This window comes from Phyllopteryx taeniolatus, chromosome 9, assembly GCF_024500385.1.
Source record: "Phyllopteryx taeniolatus isolate TA_2022b chromosome 9, UOR_Ptae_1.2, whole genome shotgun sequence".
NCBI lineage: Eukaryota > Metazoa > Chordata > Actinopteri > Syngnathiformes > Syngnathidae > Phyllopteryx > Phyllopteryx taeniolatus.
Window position 1 is genome coordinate 4,460,528 of NC_084510.1, and position 27,831 is coordinate 4,488,358.

The 27,831-nt window shown below is 44.1% G+C and overlaps 2 protein-coding genes across 6 annotated transcripts in view; both read left to right on the plus strand.

Annotated features, from left to right (window-relative positions):
* slc41a1 (solute carrier family 41 member 1) overlaps positions 1–27,831 on the plus strand; it is a 72,397-nt gene that overhangs the window by 18,741 nt on the left and 25,825 nt on the right. For 3 of the 4 annotated variants that reach the window (XM_061786134.1, XM_061786135.1, XM_061786133.1), the window contains 2 exons: positions 6,860–6,967; positions 21,488–21,559. In XM_061786134.1, coding sequence (XP_061642118.1) covers positions 6,860–6,967; positions 21,488–21,559 — 180 coding nt within the window. The remainder of the gene's footprint in view (positions 1–6,859; positions 6,968–21,487; positions 21,560–27,831) is intronic. The other variant, XM_061786136.1, reaches the window with a different exon arrangement.
* On the plus strand, positions 6,978–21,481 carry LOC133484062 (uncharacterized). Of its 2 annotated transcripts, XM_061786138.1 has the most exons (3): positions 6,978–8,716; positions 8,907–9,024; positions 9,228–21,481. In XM_061786138.1, exon 3 carries the CDS (start codon positions 12,434–12,436, stop codon positions 13,352–13,354), a length of 921 nt encoding a protein of 306 aa, XP_061642122.1. In that variant the 5' UTR covers positions 6,978–8,716; positions 8,907–9,024; positions 9,228–12,433; the 3' UTR covers positions 13,355–21,481. The 2 variants fall into 2 exon arrangements, with proteins under 2 accessions (XP_061642122.1, XP_061642121.1); XM_061786137.1 differs by having other exon boundaries at positions 6,978–9,024.

A 27,831-nucleotide genomic window follows, 5' to 3' on the forward strand; every position in this document is an offset into this window, starting at 1 on the left:
AAAAATTGAATACTGTGAAGAAATCACCATTTACTTCTCTGTTTTTGTAGAAAAAAAGAAAGAAATTCGGGTCACATTAAATCAATCAAAATATGGTACTTTCAAAACGATACGTTAATCTTCAATACTTGGTTGGGGATCTCTTTGCTTTAATCACTGCCTCGAAGCGCCGTGGCATTGAGGCAAACGGCCTGTCGCATATCCTCGGAGTTATAGAAGCCCGAATTTCCTTGATGCTTGCTGTCAGTTCTCATTGTTTTTGGGTCTGGTGCCCCTCATTTTCCTCTTGATGATACCCCGTAGATTCTCAATGGGGTTTAGATCCAGGCGAGTTGGCTGGCCAGTCAAGCACTGTGATGGCATGGGCATCACACCAGGATTTGCTTCTGGCGCTATGGGCAGGGGCCAGGTCCTGCTGGAAGATGAAGTCTGCATCTCCGTACAGATCCCCAGCAGAAGGAATCATGAAGTCCTCTCAACATTCTGGTAGACTGCTGTAGTGACCTGGGATTTAAGAAAGCAGAGTTTACCAACACCTGCACTGGACATTGCATCCCAAATCCTGACTGACTGTGCATATTTCACACTGGACCTCAAGCAGCTTGGGTTCTGTTCTTCACCCGTCTTCCTCCAACCCTTGGACCTTGATTCCTGAATGAAAGGGACACTTTACTTTCATTGGAAAAGAGGACCTTGGACCACTGGCCAACAGTCCAGTCCTTCTTCTGCTTGGCCCAGTTGAGACGCTTCCTACGTTGGCTCAGGCTCACAAGTGGTTTGACCCGTGGAACCCGACAGTTGTAGCCTCTCTCCCGGATGCGTCGGAATGTGGTGGTTTTTGAAGTTGTGACTCCCGCCTCATTCCACTCTTCCTGGATATCTGCTAGATTCTTGAATCTTCTCTGTTTGATAATCCGCTGAAGCCCATGGTCATCTCTTTTGCTGGTGCATCTTCTCCTGCCACATTTTGTCCTTCGACTAGACTTTCCATTGATATGGTTGGACACATTGATATGGTTGGACACAGCATTCTGTGAACAGCCAGCCTCCTTAGCTACAAACTTACTCAACCTATGGAGGGTATCAATGATGGTCTTCTGGGCTGTTGTCACGTCTGCAGTCTTCCCCATATTGAACCCAACGGAGGAAAATAGACCAAGCTGAAGCAATTTAATGACACCTGGGGAAACCTATGCAGGTGCTTTGAGTTTAGTAGATGATTAGTGTGTGACACTCAGTTTAAAACATTTATGCCCTGCAAAATTTGGTCTGATTTATTTACAGTATTCTAATTTTTTGAATTCCTGATGTTGTAGGTTTAGCCCAAATTATGTAAAAATAAACAAATAAATACTTGAAATTGTTTAAATTGTGGGCCCTGAATCTATAACCAATGAAAGTTTAACTTTTTGAATGGAGTTATGGAAATTAATAAACCTTTCCATGTATGTATGTTTAAATATATATACATATAAATAGTGTATGTATACATATATATATATATATACGTATATATGTGTGTGTGTGTATTTATATATATATATATATATATATATATATATATATATATCCATCCATATATCCATCCATATATATATATATATATATATATCCATCCATTTTCTGAGCCGCTTCTCCTCACGAGGGTCGCGGGCGTGCTGGAGCCTATTCCAGCTATCATCATCGGGCAGGAGGCGGGGTACACCCTGAACTGGTTGCCAGCCAATCGCAGGGCACATACAAACAAACAACCATTCGCACTCACATTCACACCTAAGGGCAATTTAGAGTCTCCAATTCATGCAGGTGCACCTACGGGCAATTTAGAATTTTCAATTAACCTACCATGCATGTTTTTGGGATGTGGGAGGAAACCTGAGTACCCGGAGAAAACCCACGCAGGCACAGGGAGAACATACAAACTTCACACAGTCGGGCTGGAGATTGAACCCCGGTCCTCAGAACTGTGAGGCTGACGCTCTAACCAGTCGTACACCGTGCCGCCTACATATATATATATATATATATATATGTGTGTGTGTGTGTGTGTGTGTGGAGCCAAAAGTATTCACTCACCTGCATTGACTCTGATATAAATTTAAGTGACATCCCATTCTGAATCCCATCCATCCATCCATTTTCTGAGCCGCTTCTCCTCACTAGGGTCGCGGGCGTGCTGGAGCCTATCCCAGCTGTCATCGGGCAGGAGGCGGGGTACACGCTGAACTGGTTGCCAGCCAATCGCAGGGCACATAGGAACAAACAACCATTCACACTCACAGTCATGCCTACGGGCAATTTAGAGTCTCCAATTCATGCATGTTTTTGGGATGTGGGAGGAAACCGGAGTACCCGGAGAAAACCCACGCAGGCACGGGGAGAACATGCAAACTCCACACAGGCGGGATTGTCAAGGGACTTGGCTGGATTGAACCCGGGTCCTCATTCTGAATCCCTTAATCCATAAAATTGAATCCCTTAATCCATAAAAAAAATGACATCAATCCACCCTCTGCAATTGTAACATCTTAAACTCTTCTGGAAAGGATTTCCACAAGGTTTAGGAGTGTGTTTATGGGAATTTATGACCACTTTTCCACCCGTGCATTTGTGAAGTTACACACTGATGTTGGACGAGAAGGCCAGGCTCTCAGTCTCATCTCGAATTCATCCAAACATGTTCTATAGGGTTAGAAAAACAGAACAGTCCAGTTGCAATCGATTCAATGCCCGAGAATGTATTTATTTATTTTAGCTTTTATTTTGAAGTCGGCCTCCCCACCTTATTAAGGCTTCCTGCATGAACAATGCTACGGGCATATTAGCCCCACTGGCCGACCTCAACTCTTTGACTGAAAGCTGCCCTGACTGCAGTTTGTATTTACCATCATATACTGTTGCCACCAACATCAGCACAACACTATCCCGAAATCGTGTTCATGGCTAATTTAATGCGCTAAATGTATTACGCTGTCATTGATTAATGGTAGAACAACGGCGCTAGCTCACCAGCATTAGCGGCTAACAGCTAGCTACCCAAGTGCTCAGTAGGCTCGCGAAAGCTTGGGGACTACTTTTTTGAGGCAGTTTAATAGGTGAAAATGAAGGTGCACACTTACCTTTGATGCTGACAGCCTGACACGGTTTCAGTTCCTACCGATCCATTTTTAACAAAGTAGGCTTGCTCAAATGTAAAGGATCGCACTAGCTCGTAGCTATATTACCTGTGATACTACTTACTCCCTTTTGCCCGAAGGAGGGATGGTGTGACATCACATTCCCCTGACTTTTGCACATGGAATGATGTGAAAATGGTGTTTTAAAAGTATTTTTTTAAGAATAAATACTCGTAGATTTAATTAACCTGCATCAGATAAAGAAGATATGGACAATAAATAAATTTCCTGATTTAAAAATGGATAGTGAATTAAACACTAGCCAAGCCACATCATTGAAAAAGAAGAAGTTTAAGAAAGCAAAGCATACCTGATCTTATATTTTTTGCATTATCTGTGGTGACTGGGATATTAGTATTGGGTCTCTCTATCTTCAACTCAGTCACTGCTTCTGTCAGGAGGCTACCTATGCCTGTGTGACTCTCACAGAGGGGGCACAAATTCCTTGTGTGTCTTGTATGTAACATACTTGACCAATACAGCTGATTCTGATGTCTGGAGCAGTCGTAGTAATAGCTTTTCGTTGCCCTGGAAGTCCACCCATCTGTGGAGAGCACAACAGACGATACCCGATATTCTTCTTTTCCTACTCATAAAGACTTGGCTTGATCGTCTCACTGAAGAGCGTGCATGACAGGATTTCATAACGGAGTATGGCCTTCATGTTTTTAAGCAATAAACACCCCAATATCTTAACCCCGCTGCCCTGTTGGATTGTGCAGCAAGGTGCTGGTGTTGCGATGAAAAGCAGTTGTTGGGCAGCCTATGATGCGACTTATATGATGCAGGATCCAGGGTTTTCAAGTTTCTCTGCTCCTCCACTATGCTAGCCATGACTATAGTCTACCGTTGTGCTTGATCAGTGAGTGTGGATTAAACATGCTACCATCGTGTGAACACGCAAAAAATTTTTTCACCCGACATCAACCAATCGAGATGGGTACGGATGCAGTGTGGAGACACCACCACACTTCACCGTTCATGCGCACGCAACCTCTCAGCTCACACAGCGAGATTTTAGTTTTCAAAATAACAATATGGAATAGTCACGGGTAAAGCCGGTACGCGCAAACAGACAATTGGCCTGTTTGTGGCCCTTCCCGACCAAACACATCAAACGACAGACAATCTTATGTCTTTTAAGATTATCCTATAAGATTGTCCTGAGGACCAATGGTGAGGGATGCCGTCAAGCTGAAGAAGGAGTCCTATTGGGCCTTTTTGGCCTGTGGGACTTCTGAGGCAGCTGATGGGTACCGCGGTGCTGGCGAAGCGGAATGCAGCTTTGGTGGTCGCTGAAGCTAAAACTCGGGCATGGGAGGAGTTCGTTGAGGCCATGGAGAAAGACTTCCGGACGGCTTCGAGGAAATTCTGGTCCATCTTCCGGCGTCTCAGGAGGGGGAAGCAGTGCACCATCAACACTGTGTATAGTGGGGATAGAGCGCTGCTGACCTCGACTCGGGACGTTGAGAGCCGGTGGGGAGAATACTTCGAAGACCTCCTCAATTCCACCGACACGCCTTCCCATGAGGAAGCAGAGTCTGGGTTCTCTGAGGCGGGCTCTCCTATCTCTGGGGTTGAGGTCACCGAGGTGGTTAAAAAGCTCCTTGGTGGCAGGGCCCCGGGGGTGGATGAGATTTGCCCGGAGTTCCTCAAGGCTCTGGATGTTGTAGGGCTGTCCTGGTTGACACGCCTATGCAACATCGCGTGGACATCGGGGACAGTGCCTCTGGATTGGCAGACTGGGGTGGTGGTCCCCCTTTTTAAGAAGGGGGACCGGAGGGTGTGTTCCAGGGGGATCGCACACCTCAGCCTCCCTGGTATGGTCTATTCAGGGGTGCTGGAGAGGAGGGTCCGCCAAAGGCTTCCCTTTGTCACCGATTCTGTTCATAACTTTTATGGACAGAATTTCTAGGCACAGGCGTAGAGGGGGTCCGGTTTGGTGGCCTCAGTATTGCATCTCTGCTTTTTGCAGATGATGTGGTTCTGTTGGCTTCATTAAGCCGTGACCTCCAACTCTCACTGGAGCAGTTCGCAGCCGAGTGTGAAGCGGCTGGGATGAGAATCAGCACCTACAAATCTGAGACCATGATCCTCAGTCGGAAAAGGGTGGCGTGCCCTCTCCAGGTCGGTGATGAGATCCTGCCCCAAGTGGAGGAGTTCAAGTATTGGTGTCTTGGGGTCTTGTTCACGAGTGAGGGAAGAATGGAACGGGAGATCGACAGGCGGATTGGTGCAGCGTCTGCAGTTATGCGGCCTTTGTATCGATCCGTTGTGGTAAAGAAGGAGCTAAGCCGAAAAGGCGAAGCTCTCGATTTACCGGTCGATCTACGTTCCTACCCTCACCTATGGTCACGAGCTTTGGGTCGTGACCGAAAGAACAAGATCCCGGATACAAGCGGCCGAAATTGAGTTTCCTCCGCAGGGTGTCCAGGCTCTCCCTTAAAGATAGGGTGAGAAGCTCGGTCATCCGGTAGGATCTCAGAGTAGAGCCGCTGCTCCTCCACATCGAGAGGAGCCAGATGAGGTGGCTGGAGCATCTGATTTGTAGGCCTCCCGAACACAGGGAGGTGTTCCGGGCACGTCCCACCGGGAGGAGACCCCGGGGACGACCCAGGACACGCTGGAGAGAATACATCCTTCGGCTGCCCTGGGAACGCCTCGGGATCCCCCCCGGAAGAGATGGAGGAAGTGGCTGCGGAGAAGGAAGTCTGGGCGTCCCTGCTAAAGCTACTGCCCCCGCGACCCGATCTCGGATAAGCGGTAGAAAATGGATGGATGGATGGATGGATGATTGTCCTTAGGTCTGATGTTTGTTAAGAGTCGATTCATCCCCATTTTAGTGTCTGAAACAGGTCGGGGCCGACAGTCTTAAATAATGAACATGTTCAATATTTACGACCAAAACTCTTCATGTGTGTGGGGAAGTCAGACTTCTCCTGAGTCATGACGCCGAGAATGGTGACGTGAAAAAGAATGTAGCCAATCAAAGAAGCACCCAAGATTGACGAACACGGAAGGTACCCTAAATGAAATAAAAAATGCCTTCCTTACCCGATGTCGTTTTATGTGTAAAAGTGGGTTCCCCACACAGCAAGAAGTATTTTCCAAAGCATTTTTTGAGAACATCGCCATTTTATAAGGCTCTTGGCCCTGGCAACCTTCAGGAACACTTGGGAGACATTGGCGCGTATCCAGAATTCGAGATCGGCGGTGCAATAGAATCTTTATGCGTGTCGTCAGCAGTGTTGAGATTCTCGGAACACACCACACAACCAAAACTGTTGAACCCCCGATTTTCTATCTTTATGTGTGGGGTATGTTGCAGATAAAAAATCTTTTATGAGTGGAAAAAATCTTTATGTGTGTACCAGGTCTAAATTGCATCATTATGCAAGCGTGTATCTGCAAATGTAGACATGAGCTCATATTAGCTAACATTTGATTTTGTGGCCACCCCGCAAAATTTCTGGCCAACCCACTGAAAAATTCCTGGCTCTGCCACTGATTACGTCTAAGGAAAGACTTTAAGGACCTCACAAGTGAATTAATGTCAAAGCACAAAGTTGTGACGACCAACGGGCAATTTAAAGACGAATTTATCAGCATAAATGCGCCTGGGTTGTTTAATCTGCGGTTAACTATGCTATGTTGATAGTATATGTACATTGTGATTGTTTCAGCACTGGACTGTGTTTACGGAGGTCTCAGAGGTGTTCATCCTTGTTCCCGCACTACTGGGGCTCAAAGGGAACCTGGAGATGACGCTGGCGTCTAGACTTTCCACAGCGGTAAGTAATGTTTGCCTCTTTGGATTTATTTTGCTATTGAATTGCCCAACTTGTTATTGATTCTGTGGCTATTTAGTGTTTTTTTTGTCAAGAGTTGCCCAATTCCATTTCCTGGCAATCATCAAACTGTGACAGTCATTAGGACAAATTGTTCATGGGGTCACAGGTCATATTGACAAAGGTACCTGCAGTTTTAGACCAACTGATAGCAACATTCCTCTAACCCACTTGACTGAATGTTTCACCCCAACTTGGTCTGCCAATTCACATTTTTTTTGTTTAGTTTTTTTCATCTCAAATGTGTACTCACCCTACATGTATATGTGACAGCTAAAATGTATTTTTATCTGATATATATATATTTACACACACACACACCAACACACAGCGACTAAAATAAGTATTTAGGACGTCACGATTTTTCTCACTAAATATATTTCCAAAGGTGCTTATTGACATGAAATTTTTACCAAATGTTGGGAACAACCCAAGTAATCCATATATACAAAGAAAGTAGAAAAATAAGATCAGAAAATAAGTTGTGTGTAATAATGTGAAATGACACAGGGGAAAAGTATTGAACACACCAACTGGTATGTTTTTAATACATTGTACTAAAGCCTTTGTTTGCAATGACAGCTTCACGATGCCTCCTTTCTGGAGAAACTAGTCGCATGCATTGCTCTGGTGTTATTTATTTTCTCCGCTGGGGAGCATTAGATCAATCGAATGTCGAGCTGTGGATCGGTTGTCGCGAGACTAGGAACCGGTTGCCTGAGGTTAGTGTTTTTCTCTTAAAAACAACGCGAGAGCACACGTAACGACCATCGCGCATGCTCCTTGACAACATAGAGTAACAACTGATGCTTGGACGTCATGTGCAACGGAGTCATATGTGACCATGAAAGCCCACCATATTATTTCAAATTGGCAGCTAAAGTGTCATGTTTTACAGACAAGGGTGTTTAAAGGGTCGCACACCGGGAAGAATATAGGTACTTTGCTGAAACAGGCATGCATTGACTGGAACCTTGTTGATAAGAATCTAGCCCTGGTTTGGACAATGCCAGTAATATGGTGTTAGCTGGGGAGGAAGCAGAGATGAGCCCTCACCTCATGTGCTTTGCACACACCATTAATCTTGCCACACAGAAAGCCTTCAGAGTGAACACGGTAGCAAGGTTGCTGGGAAAAGTGAGGAGAGTGGTTGTTTTTTTTCACCACAGTTTTAAGGCAGCAGAAATTCTACAGGAGAAACAAAAACTGCTGGCCTCGCCTTCCCACAAGATGTGACAACCCATTGGAACAGCTCCTATGACATGCTTGAACACTTTTTGGAGCAACAACCTGCTATTTCTGCTGCACTCCTGTCCAGGGATCTCAGAAATGGAGGAGATGTCAACACTCTAAAGGACAAAGATTTTTGCAATTGTGAAGACATTGTCAAGCTGATGGCAACGGTCAAACTTGTGACCATGACCATGTCTGAAGACAAGCAGCCCACACTTTCAATGATTTCCCCAGTCAAAGCAAATAACTTTGAAGCATCAGATAAAGACAGTGGTAATCAGAGCGATGAAGCAGGCATTCACGAATGACTTGGAGAAACGCTACCCAGGCCTCGATGATCTCTTTTACACTGCAGCAGCTCTGGATCCCCGGTTTAAGGCTCTGCCCTTTCTGAGTGACAATGATGCTGAGAGGATATTCACAAGCATCTCAGCAGACGCAACATCCTTGAATGAAAATGTAAGTACTTCAAGTCAACACTCAACAAACTGTCATTTACTCAAAGTACATTAGAATACATTCTGATTCTATTATGTCAGTCTGCTGTGCTTTGTTGCTGTTACAATATTTGCTCTCACTACTGTTACTGTTACAGTACACTACATTTAGCCATACACTGACTGTAGGATGATATATTCTTTATTTCTAGGCAGCAGCCCATCCAGCTTAGAAGGGTTCAGTGCAGACACATCCATGTCAGACTCACCCTGCCAATGAAGACCAAGACATCACCACTGATAGACCCCAGACCCATGATATATCAACAGGTTTGTGTGTGTGTGTGTGTGTACAGTACATCTCAATAAATGACAATATATTTATTGTAATTTATAAATTACAATATATTTATAATTTATTGAGATGACATACCTAAATAAATAAACATAATCCTGCAGATCAGATTTATTGTTCTCAAATTTGTAGTGGAACTATGTGAGGCTTCATTATATGTCCCTATTGCATTTTCCAGCTCATAACTCTCCTTGCAAAAAGAAAAAAATATCAGCTCTGGACCAGCTGTTTGAAGAAGACTTTGAAGTGAGGAGCACAGCAGCTAGATCTGTGATTGACCAGGCCAGTGATGAAGCGAGGAGGTACAGAGATTGTGAGACTTTGCCCCTGAAAAACAACCCACTACAATGGTGGAAAGAGGAGTGACCTGCCATTGCTGTCGTCTCATTTGACACGTCAAGACTCGAACGCTTCTGTTTCCGGTCCGAGCGGGCTGGCTAACGGTGGCAGAGCTCAAAGAACATAATCATTTCATAAACTAATTAAGTTCATTACGTTTACTGAAAAGGGGGCACGGTGGACGACTGGTTAGAGCGTCAGCCTCACAGTTCTGAGGACCGGGTTCAATCCCCGGCCCCACCTGTGTGGAGTTTGCATGTTCTCCCCGTGCCTGCATGGGTTTTCTCCGGGTACTCCGGTTTCCTCCCACATTCCAAAAACATGCATGGTAGGTTAATTGAAAATTCGAAATTGCCCGTAGGTGTGAATGTGAGTGCGAATGGTTGTTTGTTTATATGTGCCCTGCGATTGGCTGGCAACCAGGTCAGGGTGTACCCTGCCTCCTGCCCGATGATAGCTGGGATAGGCTCCAGCACGCCCGCGACCCTAGTGAGGAGAAGCGGCTCAGAAAATGGATGGATGGATGGACGTTTCCTGAAAAGATTTTTTCTTTTGAACGAAACGTTCGGGAACGAAACAACACTATATCAGGATTCCTACTTAAAATACGGGTTTATCACAACAGTTAACTCTCACGGACCGTGTCCGCTCTGATACAGATACAGTCGTAGGTTGCTGCTCGACACAGGCAATACTACTTTACGGAGTTAAAAGTCTACTCATTGAGGAGCTACGGAACTGCAGTCTTGTCTGGCTGCCTACAATAACTCCGACCCCCACTCCTGCATCGCACCTACAGTGGACGCACCACGAACGGCGAAGGAGGAAGCAGAAGCGAGCGTGTGTGTGTATATATATGCACGCCACCACAGCCGGTCCGTGAGAAAAATGCAGTCCTAACCGGTCCGCGGTGCAAAGAAGGTTGGGAGCATAGAGCCAAATAATTCAAGTACATCCTTTTTAAGAACAATTAATCCAAATAATACATTAAACATTAGCATTGTAATATAGTACAATAAATTAAACATTTTGGATAATTAAAAACAAATTGAACACACTCTGCCTCTGTTCACAAAAATTGCACTGAACAAATATTAAACATTTGGTACGGAGGTATAAACAGTCATTAATGCCCTATCAGGAAATATCCATCCATCCATCCATTTTCTGAGCCGCTTCTCCTCACTAGGGTCGCGAGCGTGCTGGAGCCTATCCCAGCTGTCATCGGGCAGGAGGCGGGGTACACCCTGAACTGGTTGCCAGCCAATCGCAGGGCAGATAGGAACAAACAACCATTCGCACTCACAGTCATGCCTACGGGCAATTTAGACTCTCCAATTCATGCATGTTTTTGGGATGTGGGAGGAAGAAAACCAACGCAGGCACGGGGAGAACATCCAAACTCCACACAGGCGGGACCGGGGATTGAATCCAGGTCCTCAGAACTGTGAGGCTGACGCTCTAACCAGTCGGCCACTGTGCCGCCATCAGGAAATATGCTGCCAATCAAGTTTCCAGTTGGTAAAGAAAAAGTGCACAAATAGCAACATTAATAACAGCACAAGTAGATCAAAGCAACATGTTTTGATTCAAGATTTGTACTATTCAAAAGTCTGAAGCCTTTTTTAAAAATCTGCTTTGTCAATATGTTCAATGGCTCCATCTCTGACAATAGTGAGTACGCTATACTGTATATAATGTGACCATACTGTATGTTGTCACGTTTGTATTTGCATTATTTGGGCAAAAAAAAGATAATTGCAAGCTGACGGGAAATGGGAAATGTACCATCGTGTTTTTTTCTTCCCAGCTAAAGAAATTGGGAAGGATGGTTGTGTTTAAAATGGATTTTGTCTTTTTGAGGTTTTAAGTTGTGTTGTCTTTGTTGTGACTTCATACAAATTCGACATACCAGCTCGTTGGTGTTAGCGGGGCGCCCGCGTTCATCTGGCTTGAATCCAAAATGTTCCCACATCGTTGCGATGTCACGGGCCTCCCTCTGGAGCCAGGCCTGGAGGTGGGGCTCGAAGGCGAGCGCCTGGTGGCCTGCACCCATTGGGCCTGGCCAGGCACAGCCCAAAAGGGTAACGTGGGTCCCCCTTCCCATGAGCTCACCACCTGTGGGGGGGGCCATAGGGGTTGGGTGCAGTGTGAGCTGGGCGGTGGCCGAAGGCGGGGTCCTTGGCGATCCGATCCCCGGCTACAGAAACTGGCTCTAGAGACGTGGAATGTCACCTCTCTGGCAGGGAAGGAGCCCGAGCTGGTGTGTGAGGTTGAGAAGTTCAGACTAGATATAGTCGGCCTCACCTCCACACATGGCTTGGGCTCTGGTACCAGTCCTCTTGAGAGGGGTTGGACTCTTTTCCACTCTGGAATTGCGTTGAGCAGGTGTGGGTATACTTATTGCTCCCGGCTCGGCACCTGTACATTGGGGGTTCACCCCGGTCGACGAGAGGGTAGCCTCCCTACGCCTACGGGTGGGGGGACAGGTCCTGATTGTTATTTGTGCCTATGCACCAAAAGCAGTTCAGAGTACCCACCCTTCTTGGAGTCCTTAGAGGGGGTGCTGGAGAGTGCGTGGGAGGAGTTCGGTGAGGCCATGGAGAACGACTTCCGGACGGCTTCGAGGAAATTCTAGTCCATGATCCGGCGTCTCAGGAGGGGGAAGCAGTGCACCATCAACCCTGTTTATAGTGGGGATGGGGTGCTGCTGACCTCAACTCGGGACGTTGTGAGTCGGTGGGGAGAATATTTCGAAGACCTCCTCAATTCCACCGACACGCCTTCCCATAAGGAAGCAGAGTCCGGGATCTCTGAAGCGGGCTCTCCTATCTCTGGGGTTGAGGTCACCGAGGTGGTTAAAAAACTCCTTGGTGGCAAGGCCCCGGGGGTGGATGAGATTCGCCTAAAGTTCCTAAAGGCTCTGGTGCCAGTACGACCGGTGCCAGTTTGGTCTGCATTGCTGGCAGTAAGTCGGACTCGTTTCCAGTGAGGGTTGGACTCCACCAAGGCTGCCCTTTGTCACCAATTCGGTTCATAACTTTTATGGACAGAATTTCTAGGCACAGCCGAGGCGTAGAGGGTGTCCGGTTTGGTTGCCTCAGTATTGCATTTTTGCTTTTTGCACATGATGTGGTTCTGTTGGCTTCTTCAAGCCGTGATCGCCAACTCTCACTGGAGCGGTTTGCAGCCGAATGTGAAGCGGCTGGGATGAGAATCAGCACCTCTAAATCTGAGACCGTGGTCCTCAGTCGGAAAAGGGTGGAGTGCCCTCTCTGGGTCGGGGATGAGATCCTTCCCCAAGTGGAGGAGTTCAAATATCTTTGGGTCTTGTTCACGAGTGAGGGAGGAATGGAACGCGAGAGCGACAGGCCGATCGGTGCAGCGTCTACAGTGATGCGGACTTTGTATCGGTCCGTTGTGGTGAAGAAGGAGCTAAGCCGAAAGGCGAAGCTCTCGATCTACTGGTCAATCTCCGTTCCTACCCTCACCTATGGTCACGAGCTGTGGGTCGTGACCGAAAGAAAAAGATCCCGGATACAAGCGGCCGAAATGAGTTTCCTCCGCAGGGTGTCCGGGCTTTCCCTTAGAGATTGGGTGAGAAGCTCGGTCATCCGGGAGGGGCTCAGAGTAGAACCGCTGTTTAGGATGCCTCCTGGACACCTCCCTGGTGAAGTGTTCCAGACCCCGGGGACGCCCCAGTACACGGTGGAGAGACTACGTCTCTCGGCTTGCCTGGGAACACCTCGGTATCCCCTCGAAAGAGTTGGAGGAAGTGGCTGTGGAGAGGGAAGTCTGGGCTTCCCTGCTGAAGCTACTCCCCCCGCGACCCGACCTTGGATAAGCGGAAGACAATGGATGGATGGATGTATTGTCGCGGTGGGGTTAGGCTTCGGAACTAATTCCATTTATGCCGCTCAACTTTCTATAACTGTGCAACAACCAGTTTGCTGTCAGAAAACGTAGCTATAAAGACCCTTACAAATGCCTGCATTTGAAAAGCACGCACACGTGTGCGCGCACACATATGCAGCCGCACATACGCCCGATCGGAGGGAGGGTAGGATATTCCCGTCCCGCCCTTCACTATTTATGATTGGTTTGGAGACCAAATGGGTTTTATGTGTCTGGTTTCAAGTCACATTTCTTCCTCAAAAGGCTGGGCGTACAGGTGGACCCGCTCTCTCTCTTTTTGTTAGCATTAGCATTCAGAAGTTAGGGTGCATATGCGACCAAATTAGTCGCACTCTTGTCAAAAAAATAAATCATACGCTGGATATCCAGCACCAAGATGGAATATTTTAATCCATAACATTGCAACCTTGGACGCAGATTCATCTTAGTTTATGCACCCCTGTTCATTTTTGTGTGTCTCAGACAAGGGACGCACATCAAACGAGATCCCCGGGATTGCAAAGTTATCATTGTTCTTTCACCATCGTTCCTGTCATACAGTGTTGTGTGTTTTTGTTTGCACATTAAGGACAAAAGTCCTGTTTTTTGTTTTAATTCCTCATTTAAAAAAAAATAACAACAAAAAAAAAACACCATTCATGCAACACGTTTTTCATTCATGTTTATAACATTGTAGGGTGAAAGCTGCAGCTGGCTGCTTGTGTGGAGTGAATGGGTGGCAACGATGGGGGAATGAAATGCCAGTATTTTGAGGGTAATATCCCGTCAGCAACATATCGTATTTTTAAAAAACACTATGAATTATTTCATTTTTGGACCGGTGAACTTTGTTCAGAATTTTGAATTATGATCTATGAACTGAACCCGTTCATTTTTGGAATGGTGAATTGAACTAGTTAATTTTTGGAATGGTGAATTGAAAACGAACTTTCCCAGCACAGATCCTGTATTGTTTCATATCGCAATATATAACGCAGATTTACAAAAAATCGCAATGTCATTTTTATCCAATATGGGCCAGCCCTATGCCACAGTGCACATTCCTCATACCTCTGTGTGTTTTCTGCAACAGCCTACACATGCTACTCTGTGCCAGTGACAGCGCTGTTGTGCCACTTCAGTCACAATTTAACCAAGTTTGGTTTACCTGCAGCGGCACGGTGGACGACTGGTTAGCACATCTGCCTCACAGTTCTGAGGACCGGGCTTCAAATCCCGGCCTCGCCTGTGTGGAGTTTGCATGGTCTCCCCGTGTCTGCGTGGGTTTTCTCCGGGTACTCCAGTTTCCTTCCACATCCCAAAAACATGCGTGGTAGGTTGATTGAAGACCTTAAATTGCCCGTCGGTGTGAATGTGAGTGTGAATGGTTGTTTGTTTCTATGTGCCCTGCAATTGGCTGGTGACCAGTTCAGGGTGTATCCCACCTCTCGCCCGAAGATAGCTGGGATAGGCTCCAGTACGCCAGCGACCCTAGTGAAGATAAGCGGTACAGAAAATGGTTGGATGTTTTACCTGCATAGAAGAAAAATGGCATCATGATTTAGTCCATACCATGAGTTTGCTTGATACGTTCATACATGTCCTATTGAACCACAACAGTGGGGTGAAAAGAAAAAGAAAAGAAAATTAGTCAAGTTCCATTAAAATGGACTAAAGGGTGCCAATGTGAAGCCACCTTCCTTTGTCCAATAAAGAGAAGATACCATGTCTGGTACAGTATTTGTGTATATTCAACTATAGTTTATAGCAACAGTAATCTCGTGACCAAGACAAGTCTTAGAGCTGGCAGCACAGAAAATGATTGTCCATTTTAAATGCTGACCTTCCAGTATTGGACTCCACACTCCACATACTTAGAGACATAAGAGAATTAGGCAAGAAATGCAGCTAAGCAGACCAATCCTCACATTCTTTCCACTCGTGTGTGGGAAACAAGTGACAACGCTGATTAGCACTGGGCCCAACTGACCTGGCTCAAATGACTCCTACTTCACAAGTAATCCATTCTAACAAAACTAGATTTCAAGTCTCCTATGAAATTGTGAATATAACAGTGTTAACATGTTGGCTTTTATCCTTGTAGTGTGATCGGTAAGTAAGCCAATGTTTCTAGCTGCTATGGTTAAGCTATTAATCAAACATTTGCACAGGAAAATAAATGTGAACGTGTGCAAGTTGGATAAATATAATGCCTATTTACAGCTGTTGTTTACGGTCAGGTTTGAAGTTCAAACCATAATCAGCTTCCTTATGCAAAAGAAAAACCAAGAAGACAGAAAAATAACAAAAACTACATGACATCAGGTGCATGAAATCTAAATCCGAATATGACTTTGCTCTTGGTTTTGCCCGAAACCTGTTGTCATTGCCCACAGGTGTAAGCATAAAATGATCTACCATCAGTCCTCACAAACTGGGCCAGAGCATGTCTTGAGTGATTACTGTCAGCTCTTTATTGGTTGGCCCTAGCTGGAGCATGTTACTTTCCATGTCGTTGCTAATTAGGAGATTAAAGTTTCCTCGATGCGCTTATCATGTTAAAACATAATGTAGCCCTTAGTGGGTGTCAGCCGTCTGAGTTTTCATTTCTTTTGCATGTTTCCTTTTCCTTCCTCTTTACTGATCTTCATCTGATCTGATATAGAGACTAATATTACATTAAATTCCTTTCTAATTGTTTCAATGAAACAATACAGTATATACTGTATATTTTTATATATCTTCATTCTATCTCGACCTGTCCTGTATGATCTACAGTAATGTGGATTTTTGAGAGCATCTGTGACTCAATTTGCATTTTGTGATGGAAAAAACTCAAAAGTATTATTCATTAAGCTTTATTAAATAGAATAGTCAATCTGATGTGAATCCATGAATCGGAAAACAATACAACGGTACCAAATAAAATGTTCTGTCTGTCTCTTCGTATTTAAAGTTCTTTGGAAGTCTATGATGCTCTCGATGCCGATATACTGTATGACTTTTTGTTTTCAACCCCACATAAACTTTCTTATCAACATGAATGGAGGTTTGCTCTCTTTGAACAGCCGTATGACGTTACAACAGGAGGCTTCTATCCACATCCGTGTTTACATGGCCCTGATAGCCTTGCATGCTCAGATACTTTTTCTACAAGTTAAACTCACATTCAGTTTGACACACAGGGAGACATTGGGATGTCACTGAGGCCTTTCAGAGTTCTATCAAGTAGGTATTTAGAGTTTAGTAGGTATAGTATTTGTCAATTGTCAGAAAAGTAATTTTAGACATCTTAACCTTCAGATTTCTTTCTCTCAAATCCTGGAAATGCATGGTGAGTTTGTTAAAGTCCAGTTGCAGTTTTAGTAGCATGTATTCACTTTAATTTAACAGCAGCATTGGGATGCATTTTTTTCTTTGACATAACACGAGGACTGTTCCTTTCAAGCTGCTCCTATTAAAAAAAGCTAACACACATTTTCCTCTTTTCTACTCCTGTCTGTTGCCATAGTGGTGCGATGGTTAGTACTGTCACCTCACAGCGGGAAAGTTTTGGGTTCAAACCTGCCCGCTGGGGCCTTTCAGACTGGAGTTTACATGTTCTCGATATGCCTGCATGGGTTCTCTCTCGTTCTCCCACAGACCAAAAACATGCAAGTTTTTACAGATTGGTCAAACTCTAAAATAGCCGTATGCTATAAATATGTGTCTCTCTATGTCCGTTTGCCCAGTGACAGATGATGATCTCGATGAATGAACAATATCTAATCCAGTTTCTCAAATGCTCAGCTACTTTTGTCTGTCAGATTGCATATCAGTGTGGCTCATGTTGTAGGGCACATATAGACAAAAAACAAAACAAAACATTCAGTCATTCACATTCACACCTATCGACAGTTCCGTCCACACAGAAAATGTTATTCGTTTTTAAAATGTTTCCTGTGAACATGGAATCGTTTCAACAAATATTATATTATATATGCCAGCCTTGAAGTGGCACTGTAACCCTTCCATAGGAAGTCACCAAAAAGCCTGTGCGATGCAAACATACTCCCAACAATGGTGGCCAATGCAAATCGGGCAATAAAGGAGACATTTATGTGGACTGACAACGAGGTAGAATTTCCACTTTGGAAAGAAAGCCCAGCTTAAAGCCAAGGTAAAGAACATCCAACACGCTGATCCACAATTATTGTTTTATTGTTGGTGATGTTCGTGCATTGTCATGTGATACTGGGACAACCGTGTCGTTGTTTCACGAAAGATGGACATGTGTTGCACACATGGAAACAGGAGGACATTCTTTTAAGAGCTATCCACCTGGTTTGAGAAATGATTGTTTTCAGGCTCACAAAACATGGATTAAATTTTGAAACAACAACAACAAAACCTTTGAATATACAGTACACTGAATAAAGCCTGCAATTAACAAACGGGCAAGTTTTTGCAGTATGTGATGGAACCGGATTAACCGAAACTACAACCACAATTCCAATGAAGTTGGGACGTTGTGTTAAACAAATAAAAACAGAATACAATGATTTGTAAATCATGTTCAACCTATATTTAATTGAATACACAACACAGACAAGATATTTAATTTTCAAACTGATAAACTTTATTGTTTTTAGCAAATAATCATTAACTTAGAATTTTATGGCTGCAAAACGTTCCAAAAAAGCTGGGAAAGCGTCATGTTTACTTACCACTGTGTTACATCATCTTTTCTTTTAACAACATTCAATAAACGTTTGGGAACTGAGGACACTGTTTGTTGAAGCTTTGTAGGTGGAATTCTTTCCCATTCTTGCTTGATGTACAGTTGCAGCTGTTCAACAGTCCGGGGTCTCCGTTGTCGTATTTTACGCTTCATAATGTGCCACACATTTTCAATGGGAGACAGGTCTGGACTGCAGGCAGGCCAGTCTAGTACCCGTACTCTTTTACTACAAAGCCACGCTGTTTTAACACGTGCAGAATGTGGTTTGCCATTGTCTTGCTGAAATAAGCAGGGGCGTCCATGAAAAAGATGTTGCTTGGATGGCAGCATATGTTTCTCCAAAACTTTTCAGCATTAATGCTGCCTTCACAGATGTATAAGTTACCCATGCCATTGGCACTAACACAACCCCATACCATCACAGATGCTGGCTTTTTAATTTTGTGTCCATAACAGTCCGGATGGTTATTTTCCTCTTTGGCCCGGAGCACAAGATGTCCACAATTTCCCAAAACAATTTGAAATGTGGACTCATCGGACCACATAACACTTTTCCACTTTGCATCAGTCCATCTTAGATTCTAAGGTTCTTTACCTTAGCCAGAGAAGCCGGCGGCGTTTCTGCGTGTTGTTGATAAGTGGCTTTTGCTTTGCATAGTAGAGTTTTAAGTTGCACTTACGGATGTAGCGCCGAACTGTATTTACTGACATTGGTTTTCTGAAGTGTTCCTGAGCCCATGTTGTGATATCCATTACACATTGATTTCGGTTTTTGATGCAGTGCCGCCTGAGGGATCGAAGGTCACGGGCATTCAATGTTGGTTTTCGGCCTTGCCGCTTACATGCAGTGATTTCTCCAGATTCTCTGAACCTTTTGATGATGCTATGGACCATAGATGAGGAAATCCCCAAATTCCTTACAATTGTACGTTTAGGAACATTGTCCTTAAACTGTTCGACTATTTTCTCACGCACTTGTTCACAAAGAGGTGAACCTCACCCCATCTTTGCTTGTGAATGACTGAGCAATTCAGTGACGCTCCTTTTATACCCAATCATGACACCCACCTTTTCCCAATTAGCCTGTTCACCTTCTAAATAGGTGTTTGATGAGCATTCCTCAACTTTCTCAGTCTTTTTTGCCACCTGTCCCATCTTTTTTGGAACGTGTTGCAGCCAGAAAATTCCAAGTTAATGATTATTGGCTAAAAACAATAAAGTTTATTAGTTTGAACATTAAATATGTTGTCTTTGTATTGTATTCAATTAAATATAGTTTGAACGTGATTTGCAAGTCATTGTATTCTGTTTTTATTTTTGTTTAACACAACGTCACAACTTCATTGGAATTGGGGTTGTACAATGACACTGTAGTAGCTCATCCGAAATGATGAACTAAATGTGCCCTGAAGCAAGATGTTTATTGAACATTTAAGAGTAATAAAGTGCATGTGCTTTTCATTAGATTACTGGATAAAACAATGAAAAATGTATATTATGGGAAAAGGATAAATGTAAAGCAAGGTGAGGTGTAATAAAAACTCAGTTGTCATGGAAAGAGCACATGGACACAATACAGATAATAAAGAAAATGAATACGGGCATCTCTATAGGGAGACAATACCTTCCTTATGTTACTGAACACAGTGTGGGTAAAGTAGATTAAATCTTTAATATTGAGTTAACTGGACTATAACTCATCTGTGTGGTCCTCTGTATCAAAAGGTCTCATTAAATTTCAAATTGCCGAGAATAGAGCTGGTAAGGTAGTTTTACATTGCCCCAAAGGATATAACACACAAAGTATGCATCGTAAAATAGGCGTGCCTTTAGCACAGTCACATTCTTCAGCAATACTGTTTATTCCACCTAACCTGAGTTTTTACACAATCAAATTATAAGAGGTAGTCAAATCCATACTTATTCCACTAGATTAGCAGATGATGGTCAAATTACATGACCAATCTCAAGCTCTAACGCTTTAAAAAAGGCAGTATAATCTGTTGTGCCTTCAAGCTTTGGAATAGCTGCCCCCTCCACATATGACAATCTAACAGGATGTCTCCATTCAAATTCCATTTAGTAATGCATTACTGAACAGCCCAGCAATAATCCAGTCTGACAAGTATGTTTTATCCCTGTTTATCCATCTATCCATCCATCCATTTTCTGAGCCGCTTCGCCTCACTAGGGTCGCGGGCGTGCTGGAGCCTATCCCAGCTGTCATCGGGCAGGAGGCGGGGTACACCCTGAACTGGTTGCCAGCCAATTGCAGGGCACATAGGAACAAACAACCATTCGCACTCACAGTCATGCCTACGGGCAATTTAGAGTCTCCAATTCATGCATGTTTTTGGGATGTGGGAGGAAACCGGAGTGCCCGGAGAAAACCCACGCAGGCACGGGGAGAACATGCAAACTCCACACAGGCGGGGCCGGGGATTGAACCCGGGTCCTCAGAACTGTGAGGCTGACGCTCTAACCAGTCGGCCACCGTGCCGCTGTGCCGCCTATCTCTGTTTAGTTTTGCGTTTTGTTCCGTTGAATGAATTATTGCGATAAAGACAGGTAACTTGTTAATTGATTGTGAGGTGTAAATGCAAGACAAAAGTGTTTTTTTGGGACTACTGTAAACATGGTGTTAATTAAGATTTCTATTTGATTGTGGTGATATTAAAAATGTGATCTTCTGATGCAAGGTTTTATGACCTCTTGGAAGACTACCTGGTTCCATTATTAATATAGAAATTTTTTTTTAAATACATTTGGATATTTTTAAACAGCTACGATTTAGTGTGATTGTTTGTATCCTCTCATATCATTTGCATAAACTTTAGAGAGATCAATTTGCATAATAAGCGCAGTCTGACTTTTTTTTAAAAAGCTGACTGTTATGGAATCAGATCTCAAACTGCACAAACCATCAACTAGGTTGTGCCACAGAGTTAATTTCCTTGCTTTGCATTTTTAATTCATTTATCAAGTGTATAAAGCAGGAAGGAACCAATCCTTTGTTTTCTGATGGATTACACAACAGTTTAAAGGTCAGCGCAGTGATGTCAGAGAGACAGATGGAAGTGCAAGATTGGGGTAAACTTGTAAAAGCTGGGTGACCCACCGGGCTCACCAAATCCAGCAGATGGACCTGCAATGAAAAATCCTGACTGCCTCTGGCAGTTAGGCTTTACACAGAGGACTACTGTTACCACTGACCACAACCCTTTGATGCTTGAGAACGTCTGCGCGTGTACGTATCTGTGTGTGTGTGTGCGTGTGTGTGTGTGTGCGCGCGTGTGTGTGTGTGTTTGGTGAAAGAGCGGAGATGAGATAAGTGGAGTCGGCCTGGGTAGGGATCAGCGATCAGAGCATCTTTGTTTAGAAAACTGATCACTTATTGTTCTGATGGGGCCAAGAGGCAACACCATGCACAAACACATTCATATGCAAGTGATAACTATTTTGCTGTGTTGTGCTTTGTCTTTCAGGCTAATATTGGTCTGATGGACACGACCAAGGACATGTGGAACATGATCATGGGGAACTTGGCTCTCATCCAGGTATAGAAAACATCAATAGGTGCACACTTCAATTAAGCAGTGGTGGTTTGGGGGCAGAAGGTGTCAATGCCCCCCTAACACTGTGACTGGACCCCTCTGTGCCCCCCCTTCATACTGTTACTAAAAAGTACTCTAGTAAGACAGCACCATTGGCAGCTCATGCACACTAACTACTGTATGCACTTGCCGTACAGTAAAAATGAGCAAGGAGCCACTACACAGACCACAACCTACACTTACAGTACAACAGCACAACAAAAATGAAAACCAACAGGTGAGTAAAACACACAGACAATTATTATGATGGGAAAACACAAAAAAAACTTCTAACATTACGATTGACGCATAAAAACCTTCAACATTACAACTTTACGCATAATTACCATGTGTAGAACATGTCGCTAGGCTGGGTCCACTTCTCCCGGCGCTACAGTACGTACTGTAAATATTAAAATTGTGATATTGCACCAACGGAAAAGGCGGAACTAATGTGTTTTGCTCAAGTTCAATATTCTAGTAGAATCCTTGAGTGTGTTTTGTTGAAAACGCCAGCACAACGTTACCATCCACCTGGCAAGAGGCAATCAGAACCAAGTAACAATTACAGTATTACGAGATATAAAGGAAATACTTGTGGCCAAAACTGGTTGTTAGCCAACTTCATGAATTATAATAGCAGACTGTCAGACCAGGCATTAATGTCAGCTGGAGTTAATTGCATGTTTCTAGCTAACAATAGTTAACCTCACTACAACAGAAAACCAAGCAAGCCCAAAACAGTAGTCCATTATAATAAATGTTCTTTACTGTATATAGACCTACTGTGTTGCTGAAAAGTATATATTCCTCTCTACTGCTCTTTGTTGCCTTTAAAAATATGAATATGTGCTAATTTGCAGTCTTATGCTACGTTCACACCGGACGTGAAAGTTCACTTCGCCTCGCGTCCACCTTTTGAGTTTGATCACAGGAGTCATTGAATGCTCATTTGCTTCATTTCCATCACAAATGCTGAAGAGGAGTGACTTCTCCTCCAGGAGGCAAAGACAACATTTCCTCCTGCCATACGTAAGCAGCAATGGAGCAGCAATGGAGCGGCAATTTGACCTGTATTGTGGCTCTGTACTTGTTGTGGAACTCCAAATGTCGTCGGAATGCCAAACGCCGTCGTTCATGTCTCCACAACACCATCCAGAGGTGCACGCACCTTGGTGAATTTCACCGCCTTCTTCAGGAGCTGCTTCTGGATGACTGCCGCTTCCAGTGATACATGAAGCTGACCTGTGCCCAGTTTAACGACGGTAACACTCGGTCCCAGGATTTGCTTACAAACTTCTAAACTACAGCTACCTGTCCATTTGTCTCCGGTGAGTGGCTGTTTTGTGTCATTATTAATTGGTGCGTCACAAGGAATTATTTTTCACTTTATCTACTAAGTGACAATCGACAGGTTTACTACAGCACTAATAAAAGTATAAAAATGATGTTGAAATAACTACCTCATGCTGTCTAATTGTAAAAAGGAATGGATTGATAAAAGGAATGGCATGAATGGAGTTCGGATCGATCAGATTGTCTGCTCTATTAACAGTCGTACACATCTACAGTATGTACTGTGCACAACTTTAACATTATATAAGGTTACTGGAATGTATGCTGTTTATTATTTTGGAAATCAGCTATATATCCATATCAATAAAATAGTACAACCACCAGCAACGCGTTTTATGTATTTGTTTGATGTACTGTATTCGATATATGTTCATGATGTAGTTATTTCCACATCATTTTGACTCTATAACAAAGACATACACTTGATTTTTTTCCTTGAATCCTGACAGTCTGACATGAAGTTAGACTCACCTGTTCCTGTTTTAGCTCAATTGGGATTAACGAAATTATTTCTATTTGCTAAATGCCAGAATAATGAGGATATGATGTTATTTTTTAGGTAAATATATATCATACACAATACAGTCATGGTCCCTGCCAGTGTTTTTAGCCATGACTATATATTATTATTATTATTACTATTATTATTATTATTATTACATGTTATGTATGTAGACTAGTACAGCATCTTCAATATAGTGCTGGTAAATTTAACGTTTTATATGTTGCAGATGGTGGCGGCACGGTGGCCGACTGGTTAGAGCGTCAGCCTCACAGTTCTGAGGAGCGGGGTTCCGGCCCCGCCTGTGTGGAGTTTGCATGTTCTCCCCGTGCCTGCGTGGGTTTTCTCCGGGCACTCCGGTTTCCTCCCACATCCCAAAAACATGCATGGTAGGTCAATTGAAAACTCTAAATTGCCCATAGGTGTGAAAGTGAGTGCGAATGGTTGTTAATTTGTATGTGCCCTGCGATTGGCTGACAACCAGTTCAGGGTGTACCCCGCCTGCCCGATGATAGCTGGGATAGGCTCCAGCACGCCCGCGACCCTAGTGAGGAGAAGCGGCTCAGAAAATGGATGGATGGATGTTGCAGATGCTTTTGCCGTGTTGGGGTCTCTACGGTCTCCATGATTATCCCTGATGTGGCAACACCAATTTGGAACTCGCTCGTGGATGAGTTCATAACTGTGCTCACGACAGAGGAGTGGAGGAAAATTGCTGAGATGTTTGAGAAGCGGTGGGACTTTCCTCTCTGCTGTGGAGCACTGGATGGGAAGCCCCTGCCAACTCCGGATCCCAGTTCTACAATTTACAGTACATCAACAATTCATATGCAACATTGTGTCTGCTTTTATATTTTATCCAAGATGTATTGAATTTTATTCATTGTATTATATCGTAGGGCAATAAAGCATCACTTTTGGAATAGCAACACTGTAAAATGTATGGACTGCATTTATCAAACAAACAAAAAACTTTGTACACGCTAGAAAAATACTGAAATAAACCCTACACAGATGTGACATAAGGTAATGCACATAAGGTAGTTTTGTGTAGATAATAACTGTATTTTTGTCTGAAAAATGTAAAACAGTGGCCGACTCGTTAGCACGTCTGCCTCCTAGTTCTGGGGACCTGGGTTCACATCTGGCCTCGCCTGTGTGGAGTTTGCATGTTCTCCCTGTGCCTGCGTGGGTTTTCTCCGGGTACTCCGGTTTCCCGCCTCTCGCCCACAGTCAGCTGGGATAGACGCCAGGACCCTAGTGATGATAAGCGGTGTAGAAAATGGATGGATGGATATATTCCTTCCGCTCTAGTGGCAATCTTTTCAAAGAAGGAATCATGCTTGTCATGAACAGCATACTGTATTCTTGCAGGGCAGTGGGGGCTGGAGTGGAGGAATGCTTGTATGCTCCTCAAGGAGATTAAGAAGATGCTCCTCAGTTCCTCCACTCCATTTACATTTTCTCTTTCTTGTATGAAATGGAAACAACATTTTGTGATACAAAGCAGTTTATCCATCCAATTTCTTTTCCGCTTATCCTCACACGGGTAGTGGGCGTGCTGAAGCCTATCGCAGCTATCTTCGGGCGTGAGGCGGGATACACCCTGAACGGGTCGCCAGCCAATCGCAGGGCACAAAGCAATTTATAAAGTTCATATTTGTTAATTTTATCAGTAATGCATTTTATTTTCGGCACCTTTCCTGTCACTTAAGGTCACCTTACACATGTAATTAGGTGACCAGTGGTTGTGCTAAAACATAGGCCAATGCTATCTTGGTTCACAGTTCGACAGCTGTAAACAAGTAAATTAATACACTTAGCAGGTATGCCAACTTCCTCGCTCACAACTTTCCAAGCCTGCTTCTTTCTTGTTCAGTCCAGGTACTGATAACTGATGTAGTGTCGTACTGATAACATGTCGTGTCATACAGCTGAGTGTGCCCACAGACTGCAACAATGACCTTCTCCTCCATTTTCTCTACTCAACAACAGTGTACAGGATACTATGTATGACATAGTCCATTTTCGACACTGAAAGTCGCTTGAAGTTCAAATCTCCCAACTCGAGCGAACGGGCAAAGGAGGTGAATTTTTGCATGCCATCCCCACTCGCGCCGCGTCAAACGCGTTATATGCATTGCCCGGCACGGCTATTCACGCTAACTGCATTGACTGTATATGTAATCACGCCTCGTGAAACGTCCAAAACGTGTCCGGTGTGAATCAGAATCAGCTTTATTGGCCAAGTATATTACAAGACACACAAGGAATGTGTCTCTAGAAGTTGGAGCCACTCTAGTATGACAACAAACAACCACTATGACAATATACATGTGGGACATAAAAAATGGAGAGTATGGAGAGTCATTACGCAATGAAAGTGTACCACTAGTGTGGTGATGCTGATATAATAGCATTGTGCAATTGATGCAGTCCTCAAGCAATTTAGAGCAATATAAAGTGATTACTAGTATCTGGTTTAGTGACGATTGTGCAAATGGTGTGCAGAGAGTTCTCAAACACATAAGTCCCAACAGAGATGTGCAAAATTGGCAGCATCTTACAAAGAAATTGTAAGTCAACTGAAGTTGATGGCAAAAGGCAAGAAGCTGTTGGAATGCTTGCTGGTTTTAGTTTGCATTGTTTGATAGTGGCAACCTGAGGGAAGGAGCTGGAATAGGTGGTGACCATGATGTGGAGGGTCCAAGAGGATTTTGCATGCCTTTGTCTGAGTCCTGGCAGTGTGCAAGTCCTCAAGAGTGGGTAGAATGGGTCTGATAATTTTTTTTGGCAGCCTTGACTGTCCGTTGCAGTCTGATTTTGTCCTTCTTTGTGGCAACACCAAACCAGACGCTGATGGATGAACACATAACCGATTCAATGACTGCTGTGTAGAACTGCTTCAACAGCTCCTGTGGCAGGCCATGCTTCCTCAGAAGGCACAGGAATTACATGCTATGCTTGGCCTTTTTGAGGATGGAGTTGATGTTTGTCTCCCTCTTCAGGTCCTGAGAGACCCAGAAACCTGAAGGTCTCGACAGTTGACACAGGGCAGTTGGATAATGTGAGTGGCAGCGGTGGCAAAGGATGATTCCTGAAGTCCACAATCATCTCTACCATCTTGAACATGTTCAGCTCCAGGTTGTGTTGGCCACACCGAAGCTCCAGCCGGTACACCTCCTGTCCATATGCAGACTCGTCACCGTCTTTGATGCGGCCGATGACTGTGGTGTCGTCTGCAAACTTCAGGAGTTTGAATGTCGGGTGCGTTGAGGTGCAGTCGTTCGTATAGAGAGAGAAGAGTAGCGGAGAGAGGACACATCCTTGGAGGGCGCCGGTGCTGTTTGTGCATGTAGATGAGGTGGTGTCCCCCAGCCTCGCTTGCTGTGTCCTGCCCATCAGAAAGGTGTAAATCCACAGGCAGATGGCAGGCGAGACACTGAGCTGGAGAAGCTTGGAGGACAGTAGTTTGGGGATGATGGTGTTGAACGCAGAGCTGAAGTCAATGAACAGGATCCTCATGTATGTCCCTGCACCTCCGAGTTGTGATGGTGGTCGTCGGTGGTGCAACTGGATGGGTGAGGGTTGTGACAGTGTCCTTTTCAAATCTGCAGTAGAAGGTACTCAAGTCATCAGCGAATCCTTTGTTGTTCTCTGCTTGGGGGGGTAATCGCTTGTACAGTAGCTGGTTCGAGATTGTAATCCACGCAAGACTGACTTAGAGTCTTTCGCAGACTATCAGTTTCTCATCTTTTCTGCATAAGTTATTTTTGCAATGCTGATTTATTTTGTCAGCTGATTTCTGGCCTGATTGTACAGGGCTAAGTCCCCACTCCAATAGGTGTCCTCTGTAGCATGGCAGAGTTGGCGAAGTTTGGCATTGAGCCACGGCTTATTGTTATTGAACGTGCAAAATGTCTTAGTTGGTACACACACGTGTTCACAGAAGCTGATGGAGGATGTAACCGTGTCCATACAGTGGATACGGAAAATATTCAGACCCCCTTAAAAATTTTTCGGTTTCTTATATTGCAGCCATTTGCTAAAATCATTTAAGTTCGTTTTTTTCCTTATTAATGTACACACAGCACCCCATATTGACAGAACAAAATTGAATTGCTGAAATTTTTGCAGATTTATTGAAAAAGAAAAACTGAAATATCACACAACCATAAGTATTCAGACCCCTTGCTGTGACACTCATATATTTAACTCGGGTACTGTCCATTTCTTCTGATCATCCTTGAGAGGGTTCTACACCTTCATTGGAGTCCAGCTGTTTTTGACTACACTGATTGGACTTGATTAGGAAAGCCACACACCTGTCTATATAAGACCTTACAGCTCACAGTGCATGTCAGAGCAAATGAGAATC

Coding starts and splice junctions, on each gene's coding strand:
- LOC133484062 (XM_061786137.1), top strand. CDS start 12,434: ATGGACAGAATTTCTAGGCACAGCCGAGGCGTAGAGGGTGTCCGGTTT.